Genomic DNA, 15,194 nt, shown 5'->3' with positions numbered 1-15,194 from the left:
TGTTTACGGATCCACTCAGTACCTTGGCGGATCAGATGTCTAGTCTGACACTAATGTTGCAGGATTTGTCTGTGGAACATAGGGCCCTGGCCATGTCCCAAAATTGTCTGCTGAGGGAGCTTTCTGTGACTGTTAACACCCTTCAGCGTTCTATTTCCCAAACTACCTGTAAGCACTCTGACCCTGAAGATGCTTTGCTACACTCTCCTGAACCTACGGTCAGGCTCCCAGATACTTTCTCTGGAGAAAAGGAGAAATTCCATATGTTCAGGGAGAGTTGTAATCTGCTGTTCTCTCTTAGACCCTGATCCTCTGGAGACGAGAGTCAATGGGTGGGGATAATTATTTTGTTACTGCGGGAGGGTCTCCAATCATGGTCTTTCTCTTTCTCTTTATCTGCTTCTGCCCGTGAACGTGTGTCGGTGGATAGGTTCTTTGAGGCCTTAGGACTGATTTTTGATGAACCGGACCGGGTCAGGGTGGCAGAGGACACTATCATGGGTCTCTCCCAGGGTAAACTCACTGCCGAATGGTACTACTCAGAGTTTAGGCAATGGTCCACTGAAGTGACCTGGGATGACGCTGCACTAAGATGCCAGTTCAGGAGGGGACTGTCGGATCATCTTAAGGATGCTTTGGCTCTCCATTCGCCATCCAGCTCCTTGGAGGAGGTCATGACTCAGGCCATTCGGATGGATCGGAGGTTGCGGGAGAGAGGTGTAATACAGCGAGAGATTCCCAATGTGTTCCATAAGTCCCTCCTGAAGTCATTTGTACCTTCCGCTGTTGAGCCTCCATCCCTTCCGTCACCTGTCTGACTCTGAGTTCCCCTCGTGTTTGGATTCCCTGGTACCTGACTTGGCTTGGACTCTGACCTGCTGTGTCACGTCTTGTCTTTGGCATATCTGCTCCTTACCAGTATTGACCCATTTGGCTTGTTTCTGACTCTGTGTTTGGTGATTCCTTTTGTACTGCGCTGCAGACTAATATCGACCCAGCTTGTTTTACTATTCCACTGCCATCTGGTGGTGGCCTCGCTGCTGCGTTGCAGGTCTGCTCCTGCTGTGTGCAGTCCTCCCTCCACTCTATTGCCATCTGGTGGAGCTGCTTCTACTTGAATAGCAGCAGCGTGACAGAACCAGCAAACTTTGTAAAAAAAAAATCTATTCTCAATCTCAAAACTTTTTTCCAAGACTGTTTATGGCAGGAAGCAAAATATAAAGAGAACTTTAGCTAATGATTTACAAAACCAGAAGAGAGATGTACAGCAGATAAGAGGAACAAAAAAAGCCCACAAGTTTTGGTGCTTTCAAAGAGGAAAAAAAAGGAAGAAACATAAATAAGAGAAATTATGTGGGCATCAGAAGTGGACCAAGCGCTAAAACAATATAAACAGAATGTAATGTCATATACACTAGTCAGCCATCAGTCACTGGTAATTGGGGCAAGGGTGGCAGGAAGAGAGCTTACACCATAAATACAGTGAACTATGAGTCTTCCATGGCTCCTATAGGCAAAATGGCGTATTTTTGTGCCACTTATAATAGTAACATAGTAACATAGTTAGTAAGGCCGAAAAAAGACATTTGTCCATCCAGTTCAGCCTATATTCCATCATAATAAATCCCCAGATCTACGTCCTTCTACAGAACCTAATAATTATATGATACAATATTGTTCTGCTCCAGGAAGACATCCAGGCCTTTCTTGAACACCTGAGTTCGCCATCACCACCTCCTCAGGCAAGCAATTCCAGATTCTCACTGTCCTAACAGTAAAGAATCCTCTTCTATGTTGGTGGAAAAACCTTCTCTCCTCCAGACGCAAAGAATGCCCCCTTGTGCCCGTCACCTTCCTTGGTATAAACAGATCCTCAGCGAGATATTTGTATTGTCCCCTTATATACTTATACATGGTTATTAGATCGCCCCTCAGTCGTCTTTTTTCTAGACTAAATAATCCTAATTTCGCTAATCTATCTGGGTATTGTAGTTCTCCCATCCCCTTTATTAATTTTGTTGCCCTCCTTTGTACTCTCTCTAGTTCCTTCCTGTGCACCGGTGCCCAAAACTGGACACAGTACTCCATGTGCGGTCTAACTAGGGATTTGTACAGAGGCAGTATAATGCTCTCATCATGTGTATCCAGACCTCTTTTAATGCACCCCATGATCCTGTTTGCCTTGGCAGCTGCTGCCTGGCACTGGCTGCTCCAGGTAAGTTTATCATTAACTAGGATCCCCAAGTCCTTCTCCCTGTCAGATTTACCCAGTGGTTTCCCGTTCAGTGTGTAATGGTGATATTGATTCCTTCTTCCCATGTGTATAACCTTACATTTATCATTGTTAAACCTCATCTGCCACCTTTCAGCCCAAGTTTCCTGATGAAATCAGCTGACATGTGCTGGAAAAGTTGCGGGCTCAATGCCGGAGCCCGCAGCAAACCGGATGGTAGCCAACCTTAGACGTAACTATACGTTTAAGGTTTTAAAGGGGTTAAATGTCTTACCCTGTCTCCTGCCCTGGCTTACTGCCATGACTAACTGCAAGGCACTTTGAGAAAATGCACTTGGAATAAAGTGTGCATAAATACCTTATGCATAAATGCTTCCTCAAAGCCATGTCTGAATATATAGGAGGTTTGTTTGCCACTTGTGTTTATATGAGCACGCTCCTGTCCCCGAACCATGCTACCTTTACAGTGTGACAGATCCATGTTAAGAGATTATGTGCTAGAACACCTTCAGTAATACAATAAAGTGTATTACAAGGAGAAGTACATGCAGCACCTACTTTCAGCTTGGTCTGATGCTCCGAATGTGACAAGAGTAGCTCCTCTGTGCAGATGACATCATTGGGGAGTTCGGTTTCTGCCAGGCTAGTTCCAAATGTCTGCAAATTCTGGGCTGTCGTTTTCACAACTTGAGCAAAGCTCTCAATGGCCTGTTTCGGGGAATATATATCATAGTACGTGAGCTTACCTGGAACACAGATGCTGTTCTAACATATTTACATGGTGCTTGACAGACAGCAGAGCAGGAGCAGAGAAATGAAGAATTGTCCACATTTCCTGCAATCTTTTTCAGCGACTACATACAGATTACACTCAACAACAGGCAATTAACAGTAAGTTAGACAGAACAGAGACACCTTGTAACCTGTGTTTCATCATTTAAACCTCTGCTTTTTGTTTGCCACTTGTGTTTATATGAGCGGTGGGCGGTCCTATCTGTGCATAGCTGTCAGTCACTGATGTGGGTGGTCCTATTAGTGCATAGATGTCAGTCACTGGTAGGACCGCCCACTGGGACACAAATCCCAGAAAGGGTAGAGGTTTAAATGATTAAAATTCAGGTTATACTTTTCTTAGAAAATGATCATTCTGCTCCTCCTCCTGCTCTATAGCATGGTGACAGCAGATTGGACTGCAATTTCAGAGTGACAGGTTCCCTTTAAGATTACATAATTTTGAAAAACAAAATGATTTGCAGATAGTCTGCTTAGCACATTATGTATCAAACGCGTTGTGTTACACATAAAGTTTTCATTTGCTGTTAGTACAAGCAAGATACTAATGTAATGGAACTTTTGGCGAAACAGTGGAGTCTTTATCCACAAGTTAACATTGTGTAAAAAAAGAGAAGTATGTATCATATACATCATTTAAATAAATTTCAAATTTAACTTGTTACAGTGCAAAGAATCTTAAAAAAAGGACATTTTAGGAACACAATTTGGTCAATGATTAGTGAAAATGTCTGAAAAGGGAAGTGTAACAAAAGACTATATATGGCAATTACGTGTAGTATAGGGCCTCGAAAAATTCATAGCCCGGTGACAGAGTGCCTCAGCCCTGCTTCACTGCTAAAACTATAAACCCTGATTGTATTGGAACCGCAGCACCCAGTAATCTAAGTGATACATCGCTGGATTCAGGGTCTCTCTGCCTACATCAGGCTGCACTCAGATAAAGTAACAAAAACCTGCTGACAGATGCCCTTTAATATGTAATCCTGGTCTGACATGTCACTTTAATGTAAGGATTTGGACTGTACATCTGTTCCTGTCTGCTGTTGCCCTCAGTTCAGTTACTTTTGCCCTTACCTAAGATGAAGTCACTGGCCTCACGGGGGCCATCTTGCTTCCTGTCAGACTTTCCCTGTTCCTGTCTGTGGTGTATATAAGGGAGCTCTGTATATTACTCATTGCTTGAGTATCTTGTTCCTGGACTTGTGATCAAGCTGGAAGAACTGCTATCTTGCTGGTTCTTTGTTACCTTGGGATACCCCATCTGTCTCCGGATCTACATCTCTTCATCGTAAGACTTGTTTCCCTGGATCTGCTCTGCACTCCTCTCTACTGCTGGACTGTTCCCTGCTAGGAGGCCTGGCCTGGTCTCCAGGTCTCTGGACCTGACATACTTGGACTTCCACGGTCTGTACACGTGCTTACTGCTTATCCAGCTCTGTCTGCTACTAACCTGCTGTGTCATAGCTGTTTACCTGCATACCATCATAAATATTCTTGAACTCTTAACCTGTTGTCTCTCGGCCTCTTTTCTGACCCATGATACTGATCTCCACTGCACTTAGCACTAAGTTTATAACAGAATACTCAAGCCTAAAAAAAAAATGGAGATCTCTGGGCCAGATTCTATGGAGGTGCGAATGAAAAAACTTTGCTCTTTTGTCTCTGGACTTCATGGGGAGCTGCAGGCTATAAAAACAAAACTGGGGACATTAGAATCGCAAACTAATCATAATGCGAATGTGGCCGATACGTCTATTCAGGCCTTAGCATCTCGACTTTCAAATGTGGAGACTACAGCTGCAACCATGGTATCTGCTCCAATCCCAGCTCCTGGTCCGGCTTTTCCTAAACTCCCACCATTCAGGTTTTGTGGTGAAAGAGAGAAATTTCGGGGGTTTTTGAATCAATGTCAGCTGTATTTCTCTGCACGTGCAGCCCAGTTTGCAACTGATCGGGATAAAGTGTTGACTATAATTATGTTGCTAACAAACAAAGCGTTAGCCTGGGCTAATCCTCTGATTGAGACTAATGATGTGTGCTTGAATTCCCTGAAAGACTTTACTGCAGCAATGTGTCAAATGTTTGATGACCCTAATCGGAGTATTACAGCTGAAACCGCACTACTGACACTACGTCAAGGGAAGCGTCCTGTTGTGGAATACGCAATGGAGTTTCGGAAATGGGTGCTGGATACTACATGGTGCGATTCAGCGAAATATGCAGTGTTCAGGAGAGGTTTATCTGGTTCCATCAAAGATGAACTAGCTTGAGGTGAATCACCTACTAACTTGGCTGACTTTATACATCATTGTATTCGGATTGATATTCGTCTCACCAAACGTCGTCAAGAAAAATGGGCCGATGCTAATCGTAATAACTTTATGCCTTTTCCATCCCCCACCAAGGAGGCGCTGACTAAGACTTTATCTCAGACAGAGCTGGAACCTATGCAGGTTGACGCAGTACGGAGGAAACCCATTGATGCACGTAAGGAATATCATTTCAAGGAGAATCTATGTTTTTACTGCGGTAAATCGGGTCACTATATTTCAGAGTGCCCTGGGAAAAATCGCAAGTCCGCAGCTGCGGTAACTGGACTTGACTTTTCGGATGTATCTTCAGTGTGTTCTCTTCCGCACAGACAAGAAATATCCACTGAAAACTTTGATTTTCCTGATGATTCATCGTTAACATCATCACCTGTGGACATAGCCTTACTTTCCGTAAGTTCTACCACGGCGAGGAGGGATTCGCTCTGCTGCGTTTCCATCAAAATTTGGGTGTGTTCCTGCTGGATCACCTGCTCCACCATGATAGACTCTGGAGCTTGCAGCAATCTCATGGACATCTCCTTTGCTGAAAAACATGGCATACGCTCACGAAAAATAGACTCTCCGGTGTTTATGGAGACCGTGGATGGGTCTCCACTAATATCTGGGCCTGTGAAACTCGAAACAGTCCCATTAAAGATCCGTATGGGTGTGGATCATTCTGAAAATATGTCCTTTTTGTTGATTTCTTCTCCTAATTTTCCTATTATTTTAGGTTTGCCCTGGTTGCGGCTGCGAATTCCGATTATCAATTGGACAACGAAGGAATTACAGTTTCCAAATGAATCAGCATTGTCCGGAGAGCTGGCTCCAGCGAAGACAGCAGTCACGGTCGACTCGACATTGCCGGTAGAGTATCGGGACTTTAGTGATGTGTGTGACAAAAAAAATGCGGATAAATTACTGCCACATCGGCCATATGACAGCCCCGTGGAATTATTGCCTGGTGCCGCGATTCCTTTCGGGAGTATTTATCCATTGTCTGGGCCAGAATTAAAAGTTCTCAAGGAGAACATAGATGAAAACCTAGCTAAGGGGTTTATACGACCATCTTCCTCCCCAGCAGGTGCTCCAATCTTCTTTGTCAAAAAAAAAAGATGGCTCACTCCGACCATGCATTGACTACCGGGAGCTGAACAAAGTCACAATCAGGAACTCTTATCCACTCCCACTAATTCCCGAATTACTTGAGAGAGTGCGACATGCCAAAATCTTCACAAAATTGGATCTTCGTGGAGCATACAATCTAGTACGGATTCGTCCTGGCGATGAGTGGAAAACGGCTTTTTGGTCACGTTATGGACATTTCGAGTACCTCGTTATGTCTTTCGGTCTCCGTAACGCACCGGCTACATTCCAGCACTTGGCAAATGATGTTTTCCGGGATATACTCGATATTTTTGTTGTGATTTATTTGGATGACATTTTGATTTTTTCAAGCAATATCGAGGACTATCAGCGACACGTGAAAATGGTTTTGGATCGTCTACGGCAGAATCATTTATACATCAAACTGGAGAAATGTGAGTTTCACAAAACAGAAATTCAATTCTTGGGATATGTTATTTCTCCCCAGGGTCTCAGCATGGACACAAGCAAGACACAAGCCATTCAGGAGTGGCCGACTCCCAAGTCAGTGAAGGAAGTACAGAGATTCATCGGATTCGCCAATTTTTACAGACGCTTTATTAAAAAATTTTCAGCGATTGTTGCACCCATCACTCAGTTAACCCAGAAGAAGACGCCATTTGTCTGGTCTCCCCAAGCTCAAACAGCATTTTCTACGTTGAAATCTAAATTTACGACAGCTCCCATTCTTGTCCACCCTGATCCAGAAAAAGCCTTCATAGTGGAAGTAGATGCCTCGGACTGTGCTGTAGGGGCCATACTCTCGCAAAGAACAGGTGAGAAAGATCTCTTGCATCCGTGTGCCTTTCTCTTGCAAAAATTGTCACCCGTAGAAAGGAATTACGACGTTGGCAACAAGGAACTGTTAGCCATCATAACCGCATTTAAGGAATGGAGACATCTGTTACAAGGAGCATCCCAACAGATTGTTATACTCGCAGATCATCGGAATCTCGAATTTATGAGGTCGGCAAGATGTCTGAAACCTAGACAGGCTCGATGGAATCTTTTTCTTAATCAATTTGATTTTGTCATTTCCTATAGGCCGGGTTCTCGTAATAAGAAGGCTGATGCACTATCCAGAATTCATTTAGATGAAGCAACTTCAGCTATGTCTTCAAGGACCATTCTATCTGAGAAAAACTTTGTAAGCGTCTTGCATAATCAGGATCTTCTAACTGAGATTAAGGAGGCTTATGCTGCGGATTCGCTTTTGAGTCAACCACCCAATCAGGTGAATCTAACTTTCAAGAATGCACTTTGGTTTCAAGGACAGCGTCTGTATATCCCAGAAACAGTAAAACTGAGTGTGTTGAAATTAATGCATGACTCTAAGTTTGCCAGTCATAGGGGAGTTCAGAAGACTCAGGAATTTCTGTCTCGTTTTTTCTGGTGGCCGACTTTTCGGAAAGATGTTCTTCGGTACGTGTCATCGTGTGAGGTATGTGCCAGGTCAAAAGTCCCTCGTTCTTCACCTACAGGACTGTTGCAACCTCTGCCTGTTCCATCTCGTCCCTGGGGGTCAATTTCAATGGATTTTATTGTGGAGTTGCCTTTGTCACAGGGAAAAACCACGATTCTTGTAGTAGTTGACCGGTTGACTAAAGCTGCTCATTTTATTCCTTGTGCTGGTGTCCCAACAACTTAGCAAACAGCGGATCTTGTTGTGCAAAATGTTTTTCGTTTACACGGATCTCCGGATGAAGTCATATCTGATCGTGGAGTCCAATTCACCTCACGGTTCTGGCAAAGCTTCTGTGCTGCTCTGGACATCAAAGTAAAATTATCTTCTGCCTTTCATCCACAGTCTAACGGCCAAACAGAGCGAACCAATCAAACCTTGGAGCAATATCTGCGTTGCTACGTGTGTCATCTACAAGACGATTGGGTAAGTCTACTGCCGTTGGCCGAGTTCACGTATAACAACTCTCAGAATGCTTCCACCAAATTATCTCCGTTCTTTGCTAACAAGGGATATCATCCCAGTATTCTCCCACGACTCCCCATAGACATGTCTGTGCCTGCGATTGCTGACCGCATTGCATCTTTACAGCAAAATTTGGACATTCTAAAAAACACCTTAGTTTCAGCACAGGAAAGATTCAAGAAGGCAGCAGACAGATTCCGTAAGCCAGCACCAACATACAAGGTAGGAGACATGGTCTGGCTCTCAACAAAAAAATTAAAACTCAGAATTCCGACTTCCAAGCTGGGGCAAAAATATGTTGGCCCATATAAGATCAGCGGTATTGTGAGTCCGGTAGCCTGTCGACTCAAGTTGCCTAACTCTTTAAAAATTCATCCTGTTTTCCATGTTTCCCTGCTTAAACCAGCAGTGCCTAATTCTTTTCCCGGACGCACCTCTGCTCCTCCTGATCCAGTCCTCATTGACGGGCAAGAGGAATTCGTCGTGGAGAAAATCTTGGATTCACGGATTCATAGGAGACGTCTTCAGTATCTGGTGAAATGGCAGGGATACTCTCTTGAAGAAAATTCCTGGGAACCTCTGGAGAACATCCATGCTCCCCATCTGATCAGACTGTTTCACAGCAGATACCCCAATAAGCCAGACTTAAGATCGTCCAGAGGACGTCTTTTAAGAAGGGAGTAATGTAAGGATTTGGACTGTACATCTGTTCCTGTCTGCTGTTGTCCTCAGTTCAGTTACTTTTGCCCTTACCTAAGATGGAGTCACTGGCCTCACGGGGGCCATCTTGCTTCCTGTCAGACTTTCCCTGTTCCTGTCTGTGGTGTATATAAGGGAGCTCTGTATATTACTCATTGCTTGAGTATCTTGTTCCTGGACTTGTGATCAAGCTGGAAGAACTGCTATCTTGCTGGTTCTTTGTTACCTTGGGATACCCCATCTGTCTCCGGATCTACATCTCTTCATCGTAAGACTTGTTTCCCTGGATCTGCTCTGCACTCCTCTCTGCTGCTGGACTGTTCCCTGCTAGGAGGCCTGGCCTGGTCTCCAGGTCTCTGGACCTGACATACTTGGACTTCCACGGTCTGTACACGTGCTTACTGCTTATCCAGCTCTGTCTGCTACTAACCTGCTGTGTCATAGCTGTTTACCTGCATACCATCATAAATATTCTTGAACTCTTAACCTGTTGTCTCTCGGCCTCTTTTCTGACCCATGATACTGATCTCCACTGCACTTAGCACTAAGTTTATAACATTTAAATACAGGCTTTGCTATAACAAAACAGCAAAACACTTGTATCTACACGCAGTTTTGCCACGGTTCTGCTGTAGTGCAGATCTTCATCGTGCCATCACTATTCCATGTCCTGTAATGGAGTCCCCACATAGGCCTATTCATCAATGCTGGCTTATTTCCACCTCTCTAGTAGGGTAAGCTCCCACCTTTGAAGGAATATACCAGACTGTGGCTGAGAAAGCTCTGAAGTGCCCATACAACTGCTGGACCTGTACATTTTAAATACCCTACAGTTCAATCCGGTGGACTTCAGACCCGCTAAAATATCTGGTCAATAGTTTCCTACCTGACATTGTTGACTTGCCTGTGATCCCTCTATATGAGACAACTTTGACAACTTCAAAGGCAAATGCTAAGAAATTGATATCGATGTTTAAAAATAAAAAAACACTATATCTAAGCACTTGTTAAAATTGTTTATACTAAATGTGACATATTACTATTGTTGAAAAATCACATATTGAAAAATAGCCAGCCAATGTCACTGCATAATTATTACTTACTGTTCTATGCTGTATCCACTGACCGTGGCTGTATTCCAAGGTCCCACCCAGCTCATTGGTTAACTGACTTTTGTCAATATATCCATGAAGGTCCGAGACAGAATTTACCATAATAATCTATAATTTTTTGAACAAGGAGAAACATTATTACATGTAATTATTCTACTAAATCTATACACAAAACAGACAAATATACAGAAATCTTGAGTATGAAAATGTATTCAATTTTTAATTTGGTAGTGGATATGAACTAAATGGTGATGTTTCTCCTAATCATGCGTGTAACTAAACAGTCTATGATGATAATGATGACAAGTGTGATGTTGGGCTGTTTACCGTGGTGTGATGAATGGTGGCTGGGTCAGAGGTGAAGGGTGCGCTAAGATGTAGCCGAAACTTGTCACACAATTATGAAAAAGACAGAGTGAGGACCCTACAAAGAGTCGTGGCAGTGTTCTGTGTGCAGTGAGCACCGCATCTACCAGGGTGCAGGTCAGGAACCGTCTCTGAACAGGGCTTTAACCGTAGAAACTTGTTATTGCTGCATTTGATCACTGTGGATTAATATGTTGCTGTTTCAGTACCTAGCTTGGATGTAACTAATTCCCATATTGGAGACTGCCTTGTAAGGAGAGTAACATTGATCAAAGTGTTTGGGGCCATTATGCGGCTGCAGTGCAGATGTCTGGGAGCCTACAGCCAGAAAAAGAGCCTTAGCCTGACAAAAGACAGAAGGCTGGAAGCCTGTGATATTGCAGCAACAACCACATTTCATCCAACTAAAGACAGATCAAGCCATGTTCCTCTCAGTTTCTTCTGCTATTATTAACCCATTGCTTGCCAAATTAACATTTTTACTTACAAGTACAGATTTTTCAGAAAAGGGCTTCCCAATATTCATTTAAAAATGGCAATGACATGATTTCCTATTTTGAAAACATTCATTTTACAAACACAAAACAAAAAATTGGACCTAATTATAAAAATTATAAAATCCTAGTTGCTAGAAGCTAAAGATTAGGCGTCCCCAAAAAAAGGACATTGGTAGATAATGGGTTAACTGAATTTCTAAACATTTGCTGCAAGTGTCAGCATATTTTGCATACCAAATTTTCCACTAGTGTTGTCTTCTTTGATTGATGCGCTATACCACTTTTGGGGTGATTGCCACAGAAACCCTTGCTTATCCCCCAGTTTTATCTCGTTACAATAAAAAAAGAGTTAAAGCATCATTTTCTTATATTTTATTGCTGGAGTGGTTTCATTTAATCTAAGTTCCCTGCCCTTAGAATGATATTTATCAGCCACCATGTTCATCTGTTATCAGCGCCGCTCTGGTGGTCTTCAGCAGCTTGTGAAGACAGTTTTAGCATGGCAAGCCAGAGGTCACTTCTCAATTCACTTCTCCAGTTTGTGAGAGTGAGAACGAGGCCCTTATAGACTTTCACTGACAGCTTGTGACTGTTACCTCTGACTATTGGTCAGTCAGAAAGTGCGGCCACAATATGTGGGACCGGAGATGTGTGGGGAAGAGGTGAAGATGGCAGCTGATAAGTATAAGACAAGGTTCAAGGAACTTAGCTTCGTGGCACCACTCCAGAACTGCAAATAAAAATAAATTTGAGTGGTGCTTTACTGTAATGTCCCATAACTAGAAGGCAACAGTGTGAACCACAGAGCCAATTGGATCAATATAGAACACGTCCTGAGAATATGAAATACACAAGTGATAGCACCTTTAAAAGCGTATTAGTAAATAATCCTTTGTGAAGACATACCGGTATCCCCAGGCTGACTCTTAGACCAGGGTCACACAGCTCTCGATTCTCTCAGGTGAGGGGATAGGGCAGATTACGCTAATGACACTATGCTCAAACTCTCTCAGAATTTGATCTAAGTGTCATGTTATTGTAATCAGTTTTCTCGCATGAGAGAATTGCAGCACACATGCAAAAGACGGAGAACTTAGTTTCTCGATCTTCTCCATTGTCTGTGTCATCTGAGTGCAGTCCGATGTTTAACACGCATCCATAGACTTGTATGGGGAGCGTGATCCGATTATCAGATGCACTCGCAGCACGCAGACCTGCACTGCCCCAGAATATAGCACTGGGCCATGTGCTATACGATAAAACGCGCTATAAACGCGAGGCAAGGCAGAGGCGAGGCAGATAGATAAACTCCGAAGGAGCCTAAAGTGCAAGGATGCCAAGTAGAGATGACATTTCCCCTGAGGAAGATGCTTTTGTAGCATCGATACGCGCGGGGCTCATGTCCTTCCCAGCATTAGCACTTTGTATTTGAACTACCTCATCTCTACTTGGCATCCTTGCACTGTAGGCTCCTTCAGAGTTTATCTATCTGCCTCGCCTCAGGTTTTTTAGGTGATATATTCCTTTATAACTTGGCTGCAGTTTCTGGGGGGTATATTTTGACCTAACACATGGTTATTTTACCCCCAGTTCACTGGGTAGCATCTCATATATAGTTATTGCTTCCATTAGAATTGTTAGAGTGCATGAGGGGGCTTACTCTGAGCCTATGCTTCGTATATATTATTTTTTTCTTTCCTCAATGTTGGTTGATGTCTGTAGGGGATAGTAGGTGGTATATTAATATATATTGGTGTACGTGTTTTAATCTATATGCATGTACCTTCTTTAAACGTTTATCATATTGTTCAGTGCTAAGTGGTATCTGTTTCCAATTGTCTGGGGGACTGCATGTAGCTTACCAGCCATGTGCCGTTTTTTCTGTTTTTAAATGCTTTTAAATGTATGTCTTGTTTTGATGTGCCTTTTTGTATGAATAAAGTTGTAATCTTTTGATAGTTGATCCCAGTGTTATGCACATCCTTTTTTTCTTAGTTTTTCTTGATAGTCCTTCTCATATGCATATGGTTGATCCCTGACTCACTTATGTTTTGTGGTGCCCGCTATCTTTTTTGTATAATAATCAAGAAGTTTACAACCCATAGCACTGTAGCTAATCTCCCTGGATTGCAACACAGGATAGTCCAGATGGTGGATGAATAGCCCTAATCAAGTTTTAAAGAAATTCAAGCTGTCTGAGAGTGCATCAGAGTCAGTGTAAACTATCCGTCAACATTTGAATTAAATTAACCGCTATGGCAGGAGACCCCACTGCTGATACAGAGACATAAAAAAGCTAGACTGTAGTTTTCCAAAATGTATGTGAGCAAGTCAAAATCCTTCTGGAAAAGTGTCTTGTGGACAGATGAGACCAAGATAGAGCTTTTTGGTAAAGAAAACATTCTACTGTTTACCGAAAACAGAGTGAGGCCTTTAAAGAAAAGAACACAGTACGTACAGTCAAATATGGTGGAGGTCCAAAGATGTTTTAGGGATGTTTTGCTCCCTCTGGAACTGGGTGTCTTGACTTGTTTTGGGTCACAATGTAGTGCACAGTGTCAGAAAGATGAGTTTGTATCCTAGGTCATATGTCTTCCAGAAGGACAATGATCCCAAACATACTTCAAGAATCACCCAGAAGTGGATTGAAACAAAGCACTGGAGAGTTCTGAAGTGGCCATCAATAAGTACAGATCTAAATCCCATTGAACACCTGTGAAGAGATCTTAAAATTGCCATTGGGAGAAGGCACCCTTCAAATATGAGAGACCTGGAGCAGTTTGCAAAAGAAGAGTGGTCCAAAATTCCAGTTGAGAGGTGTAAGAAGCTTGGTGATAGTTATAGGAAGCGATTGATTTCAGTTATTTATTCCAAAGCGTGTGCAACCAAATATTAAATTGAGGGTGCCAATAATTTTGTCCAGCCCATTTTTGGGATTTTGTGTGAAATTATGTGCAATTTTTCTTTTTTTTGTGTTGTTCCAATACACACAAAGGAAATAAACATGTGTATAACAAAATGTGTAATTGCAATGATTTTCTGGGAGAAATACTTCATTCTTTAGAACAATTTCAAGGGTGCCAACACTTTCGACCATGACTGTATTTAGAATCTTCCTTCTATTCCCAAATGGCTGAAAGACAAATGTCTGAGCCCCTGTGGGTTAAAAAGTAATTGCACTTTCTTGTAACTTTCCTGAATAGGCTGTTATATGTGTACATGAGGAAAATCAATATTTGACTTGTATCCAGCGATTTTAGCAGTTTCCTCACTCTAGCCACTAGAACCCTTGACATTGTCACTTTGTGTCCTTTTTCTCCCTCTGTTTTCATCCATTCCCTCTTTTATAGTCAGCAGGTAAGATTTGTTCCTTTACTGAACACAGAACTGTAGACCGATTTAAGCAATTTTTGAGTGTGAAAGATTAGTGCAGGAGGGAAGAAGTAAATGAAAAATTAGGAAAGATTATTTTTCTGTGATAAGAAAAAAAGTTTTGTGTAAATGGTTGTTCCGGTTCTGTATGAATAGCATATTATTATTATGTGCCATCATTTTATGGTATGTAGGTGTCTGACCTCTGGGTGTAGGTGTATTGAGGCCATGAGATTGCATTTTCAGACACAGGTGTAGCTGTGATTACAATGCAGACTAAAAAGAAGTGTTAATTTTCGGCATGGCAGTGTCCAAGGCAGAGTTGGGAAAACCTGCTCTGGGGTTTTTGTATTTTGATTGTAGTCATTTTTAAACATGCAAGACAACAGAGTGCAAATCCACTGATAAAATTCAATCAATATATTTATCCGTAATAATTTCACAAAGGTTTTAAACAAACAGAAAGGCAAAAATTAAGACAGAATACTGATGAGAGACACCAGTGCAACACAATTGCAGCACCAATAGTGTGACAGCATGATTCAAGTATACTCTTAAATATACATAAAGTGTCAGTGCAATGATAAGGTAAATGAAGGGGCCCCAGAGATCATATCAGCAAAGACATAGTAAATCCCCAAGTGAGGTGTAAAGATACAGTCTGTCCCTCGCTGAAATGTCACCAGGTCATAACCCCATGTAAATCCCCATCACTGTCAAAGGTGCCGCACACTA

General features: G+C 42.5%; 1 protein-coding gene across 1 annotated transcript in view; it reads right to left on the bottom strand.

The window, feature by feature from the left end:
* The window catches only part of MCF2L2 (MCF.2 cell line derived transforming sequence-like 2), a 516,938-nt gene that overhangs the window by 381,455 nt on the left and 120,289 nt on the right, over positions 1–15,194 (bottom strand). Inside the window, exons 6-7 of the mRNA XM_069727236.1 lie at positions 10,216–10,332; positions 2,792–2,941 (exon numbers count right to left, since the gene is read on the bottom strand). Of these exons, the coding sequence (XP_069583337.1) occupies positions 2,792–2,941; positions 10,216–10,332 (267 nt within the window). The remainder of the gene's footprint in view (positions 1–2,791; positions 2,942–10,215; positions 10,333–15,194) is intronic.

The sequence above is a fragment of the Ranitomeya imitator genome, chromosome 5, assembly GCF_032444005.1.
Source record: "Ranitomeya imitator isolate aRanImi1 chromosome 5, aRanImi1.pri, whole genome shotgun sequence".
Lineage (NCBI taxonomy): Eukaryota > Metazoa > Chordata > Amphibia > Anura > Dendrobatidae > Ranitomeya > Ranitomeya imitator.
The sequence above is the reverse complement of the archived record's forward strand: the minus strand, read 5'-3'. Positions and strand labels throughout refer to the sequence as shown.